Source organism: Molothrus aeneus, chromosome 31 (genome assembly GCF_037042795.1).
Source record: "Molothrus aeneus isolate 106 chromosome 31, BPBGC_Maene_1.0, whole genome shotgun sequence".
Classification (NCBI taxonomy): Eukaryota; Metazoa; Chordata; class Aves; order Passeriformes; family Icteridae; genus Molothrus; species Molothrus aeneus.
The window spans coordinates 222,002-242,155 of NC_089676.1; the positions used below are offsets into that span (position 1 = coordinate 222,002).

At 41.3% G+C, this 20,154-nt stretch overlaps 1 protein-coding gene across 1 annotated transcript; it reads left to right on the plus strand.

Annotated features, from left to right (window-relative positions):
* The first annotated feature begins 76 nt into the window (after positions 1 to 76).
* On the plus strand, positions 77 to 10,415 carry RIT1 (Ras like without CAAX 1). Its single transcript, XM_066568197.1, has 5 exons — positions 77 to 216; positions 725 to 781; positions 2,316 to 2,389; positions 4,844 to 5,035; positions 6,924 to 10,415. Exons 1-5 carry the CDS (start codon positions 120 to 122, stop codon positions 7,152 to 7,154), a joined length of 651 nt encoding a protein of 216 aa, XP_066424294.1. The 5' UTR covers positions 77 to 119; the 3' UTR covers positions 7,155 to 10,415.
* The last annotated feature ends 9,739 nt before the right edge of the window (positions 10,416 to 20,154 follow it).

Sequence of the window (20,154 nt, forward strand, 5' to 3'; positions counted from 1 at the left end):
CGGGCCCCGCCCGCTGCGCTCCCCGGCCGGGGCGGGCCCGGGCGGGCGCTGAGGCGGAGGAGCCGCCGCCATTTCGGTGTCGCTGCGAGCGGGGCCGGGGCAGCGCTGAGGGGGCGGCGATGGATCCCGGAGCCCGCCCGGGCGGCGGCGGAGCCCCGGGGCAGTCCCGCGAGTACAAACTGGTGATGCTGGGCGCGGGAGGCGTCGGCAAGAGCGGTGAGTGCGGGGCTGCGGCCGCCGCCGGCCCCGGGACCCCGCAGGGCCGGGGGGAGCCGCGTTCCCTGACCGGAGCCCCGTTCTGGGCGCGGTGCCGCCGCTCCCGAGGTGTCCCGACCCTCCCGGGGTCTCCCCGTCGGGCTGTCCTGACCCCTCCCGAGATGTCCCGGCCCATCCCGGGGTATCCCCGCTGGGCTGTCCCGGCCCCTCCCGAGGTGTCCGGACCCCTCTTGGGACATCACGGCTCCTCCGTCCCGAGGTGTCCCGGCCCATCCCAGGCTGTTCCCGCCGGGCTGTCCCGGCCCCTCCCGAGGTGTCCCGCTCATCGCTTTCCGCCTCTGGCCGCGTCCCGGAGCTGGTCCCGCCTTTGGACACGGGCGGAGCATCCCCGGGCCGAGGGCAGCCCCCGCTCGGTGCGGGCCGTGCTCGGTTTGGGTCTGTGCCGGGGCTCTGGGGTAACGATCAGGGGAGCTGAGCTGCTCAGTTGTTCCCTGGTTTCTGCTTCTAGCCATGACCATGCAGTTCATCAGTCACCGCTTCCCAGAGGATCATGATCCCACCATCGGTGAGGAAAATCTCTTTTCATTCATTCTCTTGGCAGGTCAAGCTGTAACAGTCCATTGCTTTAAAGTATTCAATTCAAAGATATCTGTATATCTGGCTGTAGATTGATCTCTGATCACTCATCAGCCGGAGCATTCTGAACCTCTGCAGGGCTGTGCCCAGCTCTGGCACCCTCAGCACAGCAGGGCCAGGGAGCTCCTGCAGGGTGACAAAGATGCTGAAGGGCCTGGGTGTCTCTGGGTTTCCATGGGTGTCTCTGGGTGTCCCAGTCTGTCTGTCCCAGTCTGTCTGTCCCAGTCTGTCTGTCCCAGTCTGTCCCTGTGTGCAGAGGTCAGAGCAGCCCCAGGCTCTGCTCCAGGCCCAGCAATGGCCCCAGAGGCACGGGCAGGGCCTGAGCCCAGGAGCTGCCCCTGGCCAGGAGGCAGAACTGCTGCCCTGGGCAGTGCCAGCCCTGAGCAGAGCCCAGAGAGGCTGTGGAGCCTCCGTGCCTGGGGATCCCAGAGCCACCTGCAACAGCCCTGGGATGTCCCTGCCTGGGGATCCCAGAGCCACCTGCAACAGCCCTGGGATGTCCCTGCCTGGGGATCCCAGAGCCACCTGCAACAGCCCTGTGCCCTGGGATGTCCCTGCAGCTGATCTGCTGTGGTCCCTTCCAACCTGAGCCCTCTCTGTGTTTCTGTGATTTGAGAGTTCTGAGAGTAGGGTGTGAATCCTGAGTTTCAGCCCTTTAATCATTTTCCATCCATCCATTCAGGGCATGCCCTGTGTCTGTCTGTGTTGGCAGACAGGGTCTGAAAATGCTGCTCAGCCATTTTAGTTCTCTATTCATAAAATCCAGGCTCTGTGCTGTGGTCAGCTCTTTGCTGTTCACTTGTCAGGCCAAATTGTTCTCTGTGTTTGAGAAATTGAGAGGGGTGAAAGTGCTCAAAAGCTCACTCTGGTGCTGTAGAACCTCAGGTTTCTCTCCAGGAGAAACCTGAACCAAGCCAGTGGAAGGAAAAGTGGAGGGAAAAAAAGCCAAATTCTTGCTGAGAATGGGTTCTTAAAGTGTGGCAGTGTTGAGAGGGACAGAATATTTGTGTATTTATATATTTGTAGACAGATCATTTTTATATGGTGTTTATAAATAATATTTACATATATAATATATAACATTTACATATGTAATGTTTCATATATTTTGCTGATATGCATTATAATTTTAAGAAATTATATATTCTAAGAAATCAGCATTCATTGGTGACAAGTTCTTCCCTTGAATCACAGATCTTTTCTGGCTTTGAGGAAAACAAAATGTTATTCCTCTGTGTTTTCCACCAGGGTGACCAAAATGAATTTCTGTGCTGTGGGCACACGATTTTTGCACGTGGAATGTTAAATCACAGCAGAACAGTTAGAAATTTAACTTGATTTAATTGAAACAAAGCTCAGACTGAGGTAGTGCAGTGCTCCTGGCAGGCTGGGTGGTCCTGGGGTAGCATTTTCTGATGAATGTTGTCCTTATATCGCAATTTTTTGATGTCCTGGGGATGCAGAGGATGCCTATAAAATCCGGATCCGCATCGACGACGAGCCTGCCAACCTGGATATTTTGGACACAGCAGGACAGGTATGTGAGCAATGCCAGGAGAATTGAGAGCAGCGGAGCAGCCTGTAGTGATCAGCTGGAGGGACAGAAATCCTGCATGAGGAATGGTTATGTTTTATTTTATTGGCTTGGTTTTATTGCAAACCGAGCCCTGGAGCTGTGGCTCTGCTGAACCAGCAGCACCTGGTTCACCTAAAGACCTCAAGAAGATCAACAAAATCATAAAAAACATGAAACATCTACAAGCTAAACTTCCTTCTCTTTCAGTAATTCCAAGAAACTCATCAACTTTAAATAGTGTTTTTTCAACATTCAAAAAATACTCCTCAATTTACCTTTTCAGTTCCAACCATCAATAAAAAAGAACCAAGTTTTACAACTATAAAAATAACAAATTATAATTAAAACCAGAATGAGATTGCTAACTATAACAAACCAAAACTTTGGAATTATCTATTTACCTTTAAAAAAAGATTACCTTAATTAAGCTTTATGAAATTCAAAAGATTTACAGGATACTTTATTTTATTTATGAAATTATTCATAATAATATAATTATAATATATAATATAATATTAATATTAATATATTAATATTAATACATTAATATAATATATTATATATAATATATAGTATATATAATATAATATATATAAATATATTATACAATATATATTATATTATATATTAATATACTAATGCTAATTTATTTATATTAATATACTAATATTGATATATTAATATTAATGCAATAATATTAATATATTATATTATATATAATATAATAATATTAATATAATATATTATATATTATATATATAATATAATAATGTAATAATATATAATTTATTTTATTTATGAAATTATTCAAGTGTTTATTTATTATCTAAGTCACAAATTATTGCAAACAAAATTAAGTTTTAAAGACCTATACTAAGTAAAACCTTTAAGTCAAGCTCTACAAAAGCTCTACAAAATTAAAAATATTTACAGAATACATTAGTAAATTATTCAAGTGTTTATTCTCTTCATTATCTAAGTCACAAATTATTGCAAACAAAATTTAAAAACCTATATTAAGTAAAACCTCTAAGTACTGTAACTCTCTTTGTTGCTGTTGTATTGAGGATGGATGAATAAAGTGGCACAAAGGCTCCTGGGTCTCAGAGGGTAAAATGCAATTTTATTAGAAACCAGATAATTTTATAGACAGTTGTGATTCAGGTGGAGCCGGTGAGTCCTCAGTCCACACCCCTCCCACCATTGTCTAATCAGGAGCAGCCCCTTCTTGCACCTCTCACAAGTAAACAACAGCAGCTGCAAAGATTGAGAATTGTTTGAATTCCTTCTCTGAACTTTCCCAAAACTTCACAGAGGAAAGTTTATCTGACTTTCTTCTCTGACCACTTCTCAACATCCACATCTCTGCACTTAATAAATCAGAGAAAACACCTAAACCCAAACCAACCAACCACCAGCTGCTGGTAAATCGTGTGTCAGTGGGGTTTCTGGGTCAGGGGAGATTTGGGGACCATCCCAAACATGTCCTGGTTTCTGGGGTGGGGACATTGACACCCAGGTGTTCACACAGCTGGGTTTGGAGAAAAAATCAGGTGTGGTGAGAAAACCAGGAAGTCATTATGTGATAGGTCCTCTTCTCTTCTCTTCTCTTCTCTTCTCTTCTCTTCTCTTCTCTTCTCTTCTCTTCTCTTCTCTTCTCTTCTCTTCTCTTCTCCTCTCTTCTCTTTTCTCTTCTCTTCTCTTCTCTTCTCTTCTCTTCTCTTCTCTTCTCTTCTCTTCTCTTCTCTTCTCTTCTCTTCTCTTCTCTTCTCTTCTCTTCTCTTCTCTTCTCTTCTCTTCTCTTCTCTTCTCTTCTCTTCTCTTCTCTTCCCTTCCCTTCCCTTCCCTTCCCTTCCCTTCCCTTCCCTTCCCTTCCCTTCCCTTCCCTTCCCTTCCCTTCCCTTCCCTTCCCTCCTCTCTTCTCCTCTCCTCTCACCTGAGATAGCCCAGTTGCCCCAAATGGCATAAAATTAACAGGATGGCTTCTGAGGTAGTGTTGGAAACAGAAAAAAGTTTAATAAGAGGCAAAATAAAAAAGCTCTTACAGAGAAAAACCGAGCCAGGGTCAAGGGGTCCTTGCTCCTGCTGAAACACCCCCCAAAAGGGATTATTTCCTTTGTTCTCTCCTTTTTCTAGTGAATTACCCAGGTGGGACCTCCAGTCAGGCAGCTCCAGGTCTGAGGTGAAGTCCTATGAGGAGTCTTTGTATCAAATTGAGGAGAGAAACATCTGGGCTTTTTGCCTTCTTAAGCAAAGAAAGAATAATTGAAGTCACTCCATCAACAGAGAGCACATGCCCACAATTCCATTTATCACTGAAAATTTGAAAATACGAACTAAAACACCCCTGGATCTGCATGGAGCTCAAACACCCCTGGATCTGTATGGAGCTCAAATGCCATTTTGTGTTTGCAGGCAGAGTTCACAGCCATGAGGGACCAGTACATGAGGGCAGGAGAAGGTTTCATCATCTGCTACTCCATCACGGACCGGCGCAGTTTCCACGAGGTGCGCGAGTTCAAGCAGCTCATTTACCGCGTGCGCCGCACCGACGACACCCCCGTGGTGCTGGTGGGCAACAAGTCTGACCTGACCCAGCTGCGCCAGGTGAGGGCCTCGGGGAGCCCTTCCTCAGCAGCTGCTCCTCGTGGGAAGGGCACTGGAGCCAGAGGGGTTTGTCCTTTCCTCGGTGTTTTGTTGGGTTGTTTCAGCGCTGAGAGCGGCGCTGCTTTTACGCAGAGTGTGGTGGTAAACAGGTGCCTGTAGCAGTCACAGAAACAAAATGTTCTTTGCTGGAGCCCTGGTTAGTGAGAATTTTAGACTTTCTGTGCTGACAGAACAAGAGAATGCTGCATTTGACCTGAAGCCTTCCAAAATTGGGTGATAGAGCTGTATTATGGGTGAGGAGTTGATATCACATGGTAAAGAACTTAGAGTTTAAGAGAAACAAAGTCTGGTGGAAGCCTGGTTACTGAGAATTTTCGACTTTCTGTGCTGACAGAACAAGAGAATTCTGCATTTGACCTGAAGCCTTCCAAAATTGAGTGATAGAGCTGTATTATGGGTGAGGAGTTGATATCACATGGTAAAGAACTTAGAGTTTAAGAGAAACAAAGTCTGGTGGAAGCCTGGTTACTGAGAATTTTCAACTTTCTGTGAACAAGAGAACACTGCATTTGACCTGAGGCCCTGGAGAAGGCTTCCAAAATTGAATGGTAGAACTAGTATGAGTGTGCAGTTTGAAGTTTTTACCATATCACATGGTAAAACTCTGAGTTTAAGAGAAACAAAGTCTGTCATAACCCTGGTGACTGAGAATTTTAAACTCTCTGTGCTGCCAGGCACTGACCCCCAAGAGAGCATTGCATTTGACCTGAAGCCTTCCAAAATTGAATGACAAAACTGAGATTAGGAGTGTGTAGTTGTAATAGAAGTGTGTAATATCCCATGGTGGAAAACTTAGAGTTTAAGAGAAAAAATATCTGCAAGAGAACACTGCACTTCACCTGAGGCCATGGAGAAGGCTTCCAAAAATGAAGGACAGAACTGGGAATATGGGTGTGGAGTTTGAATAGAAGTGTGTAACATCACATGCTAAAGACCTTGAAGTTTAAGAGAAACAAAATCTGTTGGAACCCTGACCAGGGTGTGCCCTCATTTTCCAGGTGTCCAAGGAGGAAGGCTCTGCTTTAGCATGGGAAACCTTTGGAGCTGGCTGGGAATGATCTGTGGTAGGGTTTGGAGTGTTCATACAGAGGGACAGAGAGCACAACAGGGAAAGGCAAAGGCATGAGGGGTTTGGCTTCCCTGAGCAGGCTGTGCACTCATTTCCAGGTGTCCGAGGAGGAAGGCTCTGCCTTAGCATGGGTGGAATCCATCCTTTGGAATCCTTTGGAACTGGGTAGAAGCAGTCTGTGCTGAGGCTTGGAGCACAGGGACACTGAGCAAAACAGCAAAAGAGTAAATTCCTGGGGTTTGGCTTCCCTGAGCAGGCTGTGCACTCATTGTCAGGTGTCCAAGGAGGGAGGCTCTGCCTTAGCATCAGAAACCTTTGGAGATGCATGGAAATGATCTGGGCTTGGAGCAAGGGACAGAGAGCAAAACAGGGAAAGGAGAAGAAACAAATTGCTGGGGTTTGGCTTCCCTGAGCAGGCTGTGCACTCATTTCCAGGTGTCCAAGGAGGGAGGCTCTGCCTTAGCAGGGTTGGAATCCATCCTTTGGAACTGAATGGAATCAAGCTGGGGCTTGGAGTGTCCATACAGAGGGACAGAGAGCAAAACAGGGCAAGGACAAGGAATAAACTCCTGGAGTTTGGCTTCCCTGACCAGGGTGTGCCCTCATTTTCAGGTGTCTGAGGAGGAAGGTTCTGCCTTAGCCTGGGAAACCTTTGGAGCTGGCTGGAAACGCTCTGTGCTCGGAGCACAAACCAGGGCAAGGCACAGCAACAAACTCTGGGCTTTGACTCCCTGACCAGGCTGTGCTGTTGTTTTGCAGGTGTCCAAGGAGGAAGGCTCTGCCCTGGCCAGGGAATTCAGCTGCCCCTTCTTTGAGACGTCGGCCGCGTTCCGCTACTACATCGACGACGTGTTCCACGCGCTGGTACGCGAGATCCGCCGCAAGGAGAAGGAGGCCGTGATGGCCATGGAGAAGAAATCCAAGCCCAAAAGCAGCGTCTGGAAAAGACTCAAGTCCCCCTTTAGGAGGAAGAAGGATTCAGTCACTTGAACAGCAAATTCCTCTGCAGAACAGGACAAAAGCTGTGACCTTTTGTAGGCGGAGGAGCTCGGTGATGACGCTGAGGGGACGTGTGACACCTGAGGGGACTTTGTGAGGGAGGGAATGCCTAACCCTGCCAGTTGTCTTTGTTTAGAACCCTGTTGCCTTGATTCTGGGTGTTGAACTTCACACCCAGGGACAGTTGTACGTTGTTTGTTGTCATTTTTATTTACTGGACCCAGCAGGTGTTGGCCAGCAAGGCCCATGGGTTGGTGGCCCTGCACTTTGGAGTGTTTGTCCTTGGTCACAGCGCCCTGGGAGCTGAACTGTGCAAAACATTCCTGGGGTTGGACCCAGCCTCACTGAATCTGTGGTTTTCCCAGTTGGAAAAGGGGATTTTGCTGCTCTCCACAATGACAGCCCACAGTGTGAGAGGCTGAACAAAGTGTCATGGCCTTGGAGGTCACCGAATTTCTTGTGCCCTCGTGGGACAGATTTCTTTCCAGGAAAATGGACGTGGAATCCTTGTGTGCAACTTCATCCAAGAGATCAGTGCTGTAGGAGGGATGTAAACGAGCCAGAATCACAGGATCATTTCAGCTGGAAAGATCTCTGGGATCAGAGACCCAGCACCACCCAGAGCAGAGCATCCAGGGCCACATCCAGTCCTTCAAACACCTCCAGCAACAGTGACGGCACCACCTCCTGAGCAGCCCCTTCCAAACTCCATCCCCCTTTGTCCTGAAGGCAGCTGGGACTTGGCAGCAGTGCAGGAACACCTGGGATGGGATTTTCCTGCTGCAAACAGCACCTGGAGTGGGATGAGCTGGAGAAACCACAGCTTGGAGCTGCCTCCCTGTTCCAAATCCTGCTGGCAATGGGGCACTGCCTTCTTCAGTCAGCTCTGTGTCACCCTAAGGGAAACAGCGACTTTGGGGAGGTGTTTTGCAGAGAAAAAGGCTCATCCTGAGGCTCTGGGCCCAGAAATGCCCTTCCTGACCCTGCTGAGGCTCTCCCAGAGCATTGCTGGAGAGAGCAGGGAGGCCCAGCAGCTCCTGCCCTGTGCAGGTGAGCCAGGCACTCTGTGATGCTCTGAAGAAGGATTTTGATGCTCTAAGGCAGGATTTTGATGTTCTGAAGAAGGAATTTGATGCTCTAAAGAAGGATTTTGATGCTCTAAAGAAGGATTTTGATGTGAGACACATGGAGGGACCCTGTGCCCTGGAGCTGCTGGATTTTACAGCAGTTTTGGGAGCAGGTCCTTGGTCCTCCTCTGGATTTTGCTTCTCTAGTCAGTTCTGTGCCATTCTAAAGGCAGCAGTGATTTTTGGGGAGGTGTTTTGCAGAGAAAAAGGCTCATCCTGAGGCTCTGGGCCCAGAACTGCCCTTCCTGACCCTGCTGAGGCTCTCCCAGAGCTTTGCTGGAGCAGAGCAGCTCCTCCCTTGCTGATCTCATCTGTGCAGGTGAGCCAGGCACTCTGTGATGCTCTGAAGAAGGAATTTGATGCTCACAAAGAAGGAATTTGATGCTCACAAAGAAGGATTTTGATGCTCTGAAGAAGGATTTTGATGCTCTAAAGAAGGAATTTGATGCTCTAAAGAAGGATTTTGATGCTCTAAAGGATTTTGATGCTCTAAAGAAGGAATTTGATGCTCTAAAGAAGGAATTTGATGCTCTAAAGAAGGATTTTGATGCTCACAAAGAAGGATTTTGATGCTCTAAAGAAGGAATTTGATGCTCTAAAGAAGGATTTTCAGGTGAGGCAGAAGCTCCACACCTGGATGCACCCTGTGCCCTGGAGCTGCTGGGTTTTACAGCAGTTTTGGGAGCAGGTCCTTGCTGCTCCTCTGGATTTTAACAAGAGGACAGCCACAGCTGGGTCACTCAGACATGGTTCAAAGCAGTTTCTCTGAGCCAAGTTCAGAGAAAAAAATTCCAGAAAATTCTCTGGGATGCTTCATTGGGAGAGTGAAAGAGCTGATGAGACTTCAGTGATCTCTTCCTGATCAGCTGTGCTGCACTGTCAGTGCCATCCAGACTGAAAACCCAGGTGTGAAAGGGTTGAAAAGGAAGTGAGGATTAAAAAAATACATCTGTATGTAAAAAACCTCCTTGTTACCTAAGAAATCCTGTGCCTGTTGCTTTGAAGAATATTTTCTTTGTGGAAAACTTCAACAGAAGAGAAATGTGGCAGGGGCTGCATTTTATATTTGCTTTGTGATGAGCTGAACATTTCAATTTGTTTCCATTTCTCATCTCCTCCCAGTGCTCTGGCAGCAGTCACAGAGTCAAGAAATGGTTTGGAGAATTGAGATTGAATCCAGAAAATGCCTGAGGAGAATTCAGTCACAGAGTCAAGAAATGGAGAATTGAGATTGAATCCAGAAAATGCCTGAGGAGAATTCAGTCACAGAATCAAGAAATGGAGAATTGAGATTGAATCCAGAAAATGCCTGAGGAGAATTCAGTCACAGAATCAAGAAATGGAGAATTGAGATTGAATCCAGAAAATGCCTGAGGAGAATTCAGTCACAGAATCAAGAAATGGAGAATTGAGATTGAATCCAGAAAATGCCTGAGGAGAATTCAGATTGTTCAGAATTCCAGACTCTCCCACCTTCCTGTGTGAGCAGCCATCAGTGCTGTTCTCATTTTTGGATTAAAAGCTGCCTAAAACTCAGATGAAAGGCCAAAAACTGGAGGAAGAGGAGGAGGAAGGAGCTGAGAAGTGGCTCTGGAGCATTTTCTGGGTCTGTCAGGTGGTTCAGAGCCTGATGCTGCATTTTCCAGTGCTTTTCCTTAAAATCCCCAGCAGCTAAAGGAGCCTGGCAGAGGAAAAGAGAATTATTTTCACCCCTAAAAATCGAATTTTGTGCCTTACCTGAGTCCTGCAGTGCAGTTTAGGTGTTTACTAATGAATGCCTGTTGCTTCTAGAATTCATAGAGCAGAACAGCAGCCAGCACTTTTTGGTTTTGGTTTTTTGGTTTATTTTTCACACAGTGTTATTCAAAGAGTTTTATTTTTTGTCATGTATAAATTTGTACACAGAACAATGGCTTTATTTGACACAATATATATAATTTTCAATACAAACCTTTGCTTTGGATGTCTCAGTCTGTGGTGGGGTTGCTCAGCCTGAGGCTGCTGAAGGAGGAAGGTTCATTGTGGCCTTGTAAATTTGGGGGAAAATGGCATTGAAGTGGTGCAAAGCCTAAAATTTCTGTGAGTCTGGTGCTGATTTGTTGAAATAAGAACATTTTCCACCTTTGTTTTCTCTGTGGTGATTGTCCAAGGAGGGCAGCAGGAGCTGCCTGAGGTCATTTCTCAGATTTTGCCTTTTTCTGACCCAGAGATGGGGCTGGGAGCTGAGAGGAGTTTTCAAAACTTTTGTTCCATTTTTAGTTTCATGTGGAAGGTGAGACAATACAAATATTATCATTTACACCCTCACAATCAAACCCCAACTATTTCTTCATTAAAATACATTATAAGTGTTCATTAATTGATCACCTTTAACTACATTATACTAAAAATCCCTTAAAACCAATAATCTAAAATTACCTCTGGTAAATCCAATTACATCTTTCCTAATTCCATTTTTCCAAAATGATCTTAATCTCATTGACAAAACTACCCTTTAAAACTTATTTCTAATTCCATGTCTCTCTCAATGTCTGTCTTATGTCTATATGTTTAAAATTATATATGTTATATATAATATATTATACAGTTGTATATTATTATTATAATATAGAATTATAGAATTATATAATAGATAATAATATATTATCTATAAAGAAATAATATAATATAATATAATATAATATAATATAATATAATATAATATAATATAATATAATATAATATAATATAATATAATATAATATAATATAATATAATATAATATAATATAATATAATATAATAATTTTGGTGAATATATTTCCATGACACATTCCTCGTGTTCATAACACCAGGTGCAGCGAGTTAAGAATTGTTTACAATTCTAAGAATTGTTTCTAACGATGAACAATAAGAATGTTTATAAGAATTGTTTCCAATTCTTTTCTCTGAGTTTCTTTAGCCTTTCCAGAAGAATCCCTGGGCAATTTGTGGCCGGTGAGCTGCCCCCACCCAGCTGTGAGCATTTACACAGGAGAATTTAACCCAGTTAAACAATTGGAAAAGTTTAAGGAAGGACAGTAGGAGACAAAGACAATAAAGCAGAGATTTCTATAAAGCACTCGGCCAGGAGCACACATCACCTTCAGGGATACCCCTTAAATACCTTCTCCGTGACAGCATTTTGCATATTCATATGCCTTATGCATATTCATGATCTAGTTTGCATGTTCCAGCAGCTGTTTTACATGGCCCCTCCTTGGGGAATGCCCTTTTAGAGCGTTCCTGTTTCTGGGCTGTGCTTTTGGCTCCTCTTTATGGCCTCCAGCCTGGGCCTTGCTCCACATTTTCTTCTTTTCTTGCCCACACCTTCTGCAGCTGCTGCTGAGGGTCGGAGACCTGGGGCAGGGCCCTCCTCTCATGGCCACTGGTGTTGTCCTGGGGGACCAAGGAACTCTCTCAGAGCCAAATCAGCCCCCACTGCTGCTGGGCCTGACGTGTTGGCAATAGCAGAAATAAAAGCAAAGTTAGGTAGATACACATTATATATATATATATGAATAAAAAATATAATATAATATAGTATAATGTAATATAGTATAATATAATATAATATAATGTAATGTAATGTTATATATATTATATTATTATATATTATATATTATATAATATATATTATATTATATTATATTATATTATATTATATTATATTATATATTTTATATATATTATTATATATTTTATATAATATAATATAATGTAATGTAGTGTTATATTATATTATATATTATATATTATATATTATATATTATATATTATATATTATATAATTATATAATATATAATATATAATATATAATATATATTATATTATATTATATTATATTATATTATATTATATTATATTATATTATATTATATTATATATTATATATATGCACATGATATATATACACTATATATACACACATTATTATTTTAACATCATATACACATTATATACATACACATTATATACATATCCATTTTAATATTTTTATAGATATACACACATTATATATTTTATTATTTTAACGTTATATATACATTATATATAAATTATATATATACTTTTTTTGTACATTTTGTACATTTTTTAATGTCCAGATCTGTAGCAGGGTCCTCATCTCATGGCCACTGGTTGTTGTCCTGGGGGACCAAGGAATTCTCTCAGAACCAAATCAGCCCCCACTGCTGCTGGGGCTGAGGTTTTGGTAACAGCAGAAATAAAAGCAAAGTTATATATAGATACACAGACATTATATATATATATATTAAAAATATAATATAATATAATATAATATAATATAATATAATATAATATAATATAATATAATATAATATAATATAATATAATATAATATAATATAATATAATATAATATAATATTACACTACATTACATTATATTATATATATGCACATGATATATATACACTATATATACACACATTATTATTTTAACATCATATACACATTAGATACATATCCATTATATACATATCCATTTGAATATTTTTACAGAAATACACACATTATATATTTTATTATTTTAACGTAATATATACATTATATATAAATTATATATATACTTTTTTTGTACATTTTGTACATTTTTTAATGTCCAGATCTGTAGCAGGGTCCTCCTCTCATGGCCACTGGGTGTTATCCCGGGGGACCAAGGAACTCTCTCAGAACCAAATCAGCCCCCACTGCTGCTGGGGCTGAGGTTTTGGTAATAGCAGAAATAAAAGCAAAGTTATATATAGATACACACACATCATATATATGCACATTTTATATATACTCTATATATATATATATATATATACTCTCTCTCTCTCTATATATATATATATACTCTATATATATATATATGCACATTTCATATATATATGCACATTATATACATATATTATTATTATTTTAACATCATATATACATTATATACATACACATTATATACATATACATTTTAATATTTTTACAGATATACACATATGTTTTATTATTTTAAGATTATATAGACATTATATATATATTATATATTATATATATACATTTTTGTATCTTTGTGTATATACACACATTATGTATCTACACATTATGTTTTAAACATTATTTTACATTATATATGCATTATATGTACATTTTAATATTTTATAGATATAAAATATTAGACACATTGGATACACACATTATGTATCTACACATTATGTTTTAAACATTATTTTTACATTATATATGCATTATATGTACATTTTAATATTTTATATATATATGCACATAAATATACATTATTTTTAAACTATATATATTTTATATATACATTTTAATATTATATATATGCACATTATATATATACACGCACATTATTTAACATATATAATATATGCATTATATGTACATGGTAATATTTTATATATATGCACATAAATATGCATTTGTATTTTAACATTATATGTATACATTTTATATATACATTTTGAATATCTATACACACATTATTATTATAACATTATATATATTTATTTTTATTTACATACATACATTATATATACACATTAGTTTAAAATTACAATCATACATTATATATACACACATTTTTAATATATATACACATTATTACTGTAACATTCTCTATTTATTTATCGGTTTATATTTCTATTTCTATATAAAATGAATCCTGGTGTTTCCAAGAGCCCCCAGATCGGGTCTGTTCATGGCAGGGAGGAGGCGCGGGCGGGGCCGCGGCGGTGACCGCGCCCGGGAAACGGGGCGGGAGCGGGGCGGGAGGAGGAGGGACCCGGAGCCGGACAGAGCCCGAATGGGAGACTCGAAATGAACTTATTGGCAAATTTATTGGGAAATTTATTGGGAAATTTATTGGCTCCAGGAGTGCCAGCAGTGCAGGGGCAGGAGCGACAGAGCTGTGCCCACAGCTGCCAGCTCCAGCTGCAGGCAGGCCTGGACACCCTTTGGTTTAGGTTACACTGCATTGTAAACTTTCCTTTTGGTTACAAGGCATTGTAAACTTTCCTTTTGGTTACAATGCATTCTATACTTTGGTTTTGGTTACAAGGCATTGTAAACTTTCCTTTTGGTTACAATGCATTCTATACTTTGGTTTTGGTTACAAGGCATTGTAAACTTTCCTTTTGGTTACAATACTTTATAAACTTTTCTTTTGGTTACAAGGCATTCTAAACTTTGGTTTAGGTTACACTGCATTGTAAACTTTCCTTTTGCTTACAAGGCATTGTAAACTTTCCTTTTGGTTACAATACTTTATAAACTTTTCTTTTGGTTACAAGGCATTATAAACTTTGGTTTAGGTTACACTGCATTGTAAACTTTCCTTTTGCTTACAAGGCATTGTAAACTTTCCTTTGGTTACATTGCATTATAAACTTTCCTTTTGGTTACAATACTTTATAAACTTTCCTTTTGGTTACAAGGCATTATAAACTTTCCTTTTGCTCACAATGCATTGTAAACTTTCCTTTTGCTCACAATGCATTAAAACTCTTCTTTTGGTTACACTGCATTATAAACTTTTCTCTGCTGAGCATCTTCACACAGTAGAACCAATCTATACCTTACTTTTATCTCTAGCCCATCATAACTGCTATAATTACCATATTCATGTTGCTGTTCTCCAATCACTAACAGTCAGTACATTAAGGTTTAAGCCAGAAGTTGTTTTTCAGTTTTCTTGCAGTAGAAGATTCTGAGACCTTTTTTCTACTTGCAACTTTGCTGCCTTGTTTGCCTGTGCTATCTTTGTGCTTGGTAAAAACATCTTCTTGTCTGGGGTGGGTTTATCCTTTGCTCTAAGCCATAAAACCCCTTCTAACCAACATAAAATACCCTTGGCCTCCTTGCTTATCCAGTCAGACTGGCTCTGCAATTCTTTTCTCCTGTATCAGAACTTGCTTCCATCTCTGTTTCACTCTCAGGTTCTGCATTCACAGATCTTTCTGCCAAGCCACGCATCTGTGAGATTTTCCTGTCAAACTTTCCTCCCTCCCAACAGTGGGAAGAGAGCTGGGGCTGAGCTTCCATGCTCTCCACAAAACCATTTCTCTTTTCATGGCTTGCGGAACCCATTCTGTTCACGCTTTTTTCTTTCTTTTTTCCCCTCCTTTTATGATGCAAATCCTTTTGTTTCCCTCAGGCTGAATGGGGTAAGAACCCGAAACCCGCCGGTTTTGAAAGGCTGCATGCAGGAGTCCAGCAGAGAAGGGTGAAGAGAAATTCCCTTTCACATTCTGCACAAGAAGCAGCAGATAATCAGCGATTGAATAGCTTCAGCCAACTGCTCAATAACTCTGATTATTCCCCTGATAAACACATTAAATGTTTATAAATCACTGAAAGGGATGGAGAATCCTGATCAGTCCCGGTGAAACGTGGAAATGAAGGGGAAATACCAGCATTGAATAAACCTCTGTGTTTGACCGGGCATCAAATTGGAAAATCTGCTCCACAATCCCAGAATGGTTTGGGTGGGAAGGGCCTCAAATCCCGGCCATGGCAGGGGTCAAACCCCGGGGTCCGACCCGGCTTTGGGCAATTCCCGAGACCCCGGGCGGTGAATTCTCCGTGCCAGGGCCTCCCCAGGAATTCCTGCCCAAAATCCCATCGCAGCCTCGCCTCTGGCATTTGGAGCCATCCCCCCCTTTGTCCTTCGTCACTCCAGGCCCTCACAAAAATCTCTCCCCATCTTTTCTGTGGGTTCCTTCAGGGCCTGGCAGGTGCAATTTCGGTCCTCATTCATCACCTGCAGGAGAAGCTCGGACAACGCCCAGGATCCTCCATCCTCCCATCTACTTCCACACCAAAATCACAAAGCTCTAAAAACAAAAAAAATAATCCCAAAACTCTAAAAAAATATCCCAAAACTCAAAAAAAAAACCCAAAAAAACCCCCCAAAACTCTAAAAAAAAAAAATTCCCAAAACTCTAAAAATAAATCCCAAAACTCTAAAGAAAAAATGCCAAAATTCTTTTAAAAAATCCCAAAATTAAAAAAACCCCGAACTCTAAAAAAAAAAAAATTCCAAAACCCTAAAAAAAATCGCAAAATTCTAAAAAAATCCCAAAACTCTAAAAAAATCCCAAAGCTCTAAAAATAAATCCCAAAACTCTAAAGAAAAAAATACCAAAATTCTTTTTAAAAAATCCCAAAATTAAAGAAAAAATCCCTGAGCTCTAAAAAAAATCCCAAAACTCTAAAAATAAATCCCTAAACTCTAAAGAAAAAAGACCAAAATTCTTTAAAAAAAATTCCCAAAATTTAAAAAAAAATCCCTGAATTCTAACAAAATTCCCAAAACTCTAAAAATAAATCCCAAAACTCTAAAAATAAATCCCTAAACTCTAAAGAAAAAAGACCAAAATTCTTTAAAAAAAATTCCCAAAATTTAAAAAAAAATCCCTGAATTCTAACAAAATTCCCAAAACTCTAAAAATAAATCCCAAAACTCTAAAGAAAAAAGACCAAAATTCTCTAAAAAAATTCCCTAAATTCTAAAAAAAATCTCAAAACTCTAAAAAAACAAAAAACCAAAACTCTAAAAAAATCCCAAAACTCTAAAAAAATTCCTAAAAGTTCTAAAAAATCCCAAAGCTTTAAAAAAGAAATTCCCAAAAGTCTAAAGAAAATCCTAAAACTCTAAAAAAAAATCCCAAAACTCTAAAAAAAAAAATTCCCAAAAGTCTAAAAAATATTCCAAAACCCTAAAAAAAATCCCAAAACTCTAAAAAAATTCCTAAAACCCTAAAAAAATCCCAAAACCCTAAAAAAAATCCCAAAACTCTAAAAAAAATTCCCAAAACCCTAAAAAAATCCCAAAACTCTAAAAAAAATTCCTAAACACTAAAAAAATTCCTAAACCCTAAAAAAATCCCAAAACCCTAAAAAAATTCCCAAAACTCTAAAGAAAATCCCAAAACTCTAAAAAAAAATCCCCAAAACCCTAAAAAAATCCCAAAACTCTAAAAAAGAAATCCCCAAAACGCTAAAAAAAATCCCAAAAGTCTAAAAAAATCCCAAAACTCTAAAGAAAATCCCAAAACTCTAAAAAAAAATCCCCAAACCCTAAAAAAATCCCAAAACTCTAAAAAAATTCCTAAAACCCTAAAAAAAATCCCAAAACTCTAAAAAAATCCCAAAACCCTAAAAAAAATCCCAAAACCCTAAAAAAATCCCAAAACTCTAAAAAAATTCCCAAAACCCTAAAAAAAATCCCAAAACTCTAAAAAAAGATCCCCAAAACCCTAAAAAAATCCCCAAAACCCTAAAAAAACCCAAAACTCTAAAGAAAATCCCAAAACCCTAAAAAAATCCCCAAACCCTAAAAAAATTCCCAAAACCCTAAAAAAAATCCCAAAACTCTAAAAAAATTCCTAAAAGTCTAAAAAAATCCCAAAGCTTTAAAAAAGAAATTCCCAAAAGTCTGAAAAGAATCCCAAAAGTCTAAAAAAAAAAAAAGTCCTAAAACTCTGAAAAAAAATCCCCAAAACCCTAAAACAAAATCCCAAAAGTCTAAAAAAGTCCCAAAAGTCAAAAAAAAATCCCAAAACCCTAAAAAAAATTCCCAAAACTCTAAAGAAAATCCCAAAACTCTAAAAAAAAATCCCCAAAACCCTAAAAAAATCCCAAAACTCTAAAAAAAATCCCAAAACCCTAAGAGAAAAAATCCCCAAACCCTAAAAAGCAATTCCCAAGCTCGCCAAAGCCCGTGAAGAACTCCACTATTTTCTATTCTCTGTTCATTTCCCACTCTTGCGGACCCCAACCCGTCCCAAAGGCCTGGAAGCTTCTCCACGGGTTCAGGCGCGGGAGGAGCTCCAGGACCCCTCGGAGCGGACGGAAAAACCTTCCCGGAGCTTCCCCGGCTCCCAGCCAGGCTCATCCAACCCTCAGGGCCCAGGGATCCAGGGGCAGCCCCAGCTGCTCTGGGCAATCTGTTCAATGTCTTTAATCCCAAATGTTCAAAAATTGGGGAGCTCAGGAGGTTCAGCTCCTCACTCCCTCCCAGTTTAGGTGCAAGGGGATTTATGGTAGGGGGAATTCTCTTGTTCTCATGGAACCATGGAATGGTTTGGGTTTAAAACTCCTCCAGTCCCATGGCAGGGACCCCTCCCACCATCCCAGGGGGTTCCCAAGTGTCCAACCTGGCCTTGGGCACTGCCAGGGGCAGCCACAGCCACAGATCAAACACAATCAATCTTATTAAACACAATAAATAAACAATACATTTTCATGTGTTTAATCCAAGCATCCAAAGATTGGGGAGATCAGGAGGTTCAGATCTTCATCCCACCCAGTTTAGTGCAAGGGGATTTTGGGGCAATGGAACCATGGAACCATGGAATGGTTTGGGTTGGAATAGACCCAAAAACTCCTCCAGTGCCATGGCAGGGACCCTTCCACCATCCCAGCCCTGTCCAAGCTGGCCTTGGACATTTCCAGGGATCCAGGGGCAGCCCCAGCTGCTCTGGGAAATCTGTTTAATGTGTTTAATCCCAAATGTTCAAAAATTGGGGAGCTCAGGAGGTTCAGCTCCTCACCCCCCCAGTTTAGGTGCAAGGGGATTTATGGTAGGGGGAATTCTCTTGTTCTCATGAACCATGGAATGGTTTGGGTTTAAAACTCCTCCAGTCCCATGGCAGGGACCCCTCCCACCATCCCAGGGGGTTCCCAAGTGTCCAACCTGGCCTTGGGCACTGCCAGGGGCAGCCACAGCCACAGATCAAACACAATCAATCTTATTAAACACAATAAATAAACAATACATTTTCATGTGTTTAATCCAAGCATCCAAAGATTGGGGAGCTCAGGAGGTTCAGATCTTCATCCCACCCAGTTTAGTGCAAGGGGATTTTGGGGCAATGGAACCATAGAACCATGGAATGGTTTGGGTTGGAATAGACCCAAAAACTCCTCCAGTGCCATGGCAGGGACCCTTCCACCATCCCAGCCCTGTCCAGCCTGGCCTTGGGCACTGCCAGGGATCCAGGGGCAGCCCCAGCTGCTCTGGGCAATCTCTTTTCAAGTGTTTAATCCCAAATGTTCAAAGTTTGGGGAGCTCAGGAGTTTCAGCTCCTCACCCCCCCAGTTTAGGGATTTTTGGGGGCAGAATTCTCCTGAGCAATGAATGAACCATGGAATGGTTTGGGTTGAAACAGACCCAAAACCTCCTCCAATCCCACGACAAGGACATTTCCCACCATCCCAGGCTGATCCCAGCCCTGTCCAGCCTGGCCTTGGACATTTCCAGGGATCAGGGGCAGCCCCACTGCTCTGGGCAATCTGTTCAAAGTGTTTAATCCCAAAGTCAGCTCATCCATAGTGAGCTCAGGAGTTTCAGCTCCGTTTGCAGCTCCTCACCCCCCTTTAGGTGCAAGGGGATTTTTGGGCAATGTTCCCATAGAACCATGGAATGGTTTGGGTTGGAATAGTCCCAAAACCTCCTCCAGTGCCATGGCAGGGACCCTTCCACCATCCCAGGGTGCTCCAAGCCTGGCCTTGGCCATTTCCAGGGATCCTGGGCACCTGTGCCAGGGCATCCCCACCCTCCTGGGAGGAATTCCTGCCCAAAATCCAACCCTGCCCTCCCCTCTGTCAGCTTGAAGCTGTTCCCCCTTTGTCCTGCCTCTCCATAATACGTAAATAAATAAATAAAATGATTTCTTTTTGTAAATAATCTCTGTCCATCCTCCTGGTTGGCTCCTTCAGGTGCTGATGGCCACAGTGAGCTCACCCTGAACCCTTCCTCTTCCACACCTGCTTTAATTCAATATTTAATTAAAGATGAACTTCTTTATTCCACTGAGGTCTA

What these genes read in the sequence shown, in the direction of transcription:
- RIT1 (XM_066568197.1), top strand. Translation starts at nt 120, where the DNA reads ATGGATCCCGGAGCCCGCCCGGGCGGCGGCGGAGCCCCGGGGCAGTCC. An exon ending in GGGAGGCGTCGGCAAGAGCG is followed by an intron (nt 217 to 724) that starts GTGAGTGCGGGG and finishes TTCTGCTTCTAG; the next exon opens with CCATGACCATGCAGTTCATC. An exon ending in ACCTGACCCAGCTGCGCCAG is followed by an intron (nt 5,036 to 6,923) that starts GTGAGGGCCTCG and finishes GTTGTTTTGCAG; the next exon opens with GTGTCCAAGGAGGAAGGCTC.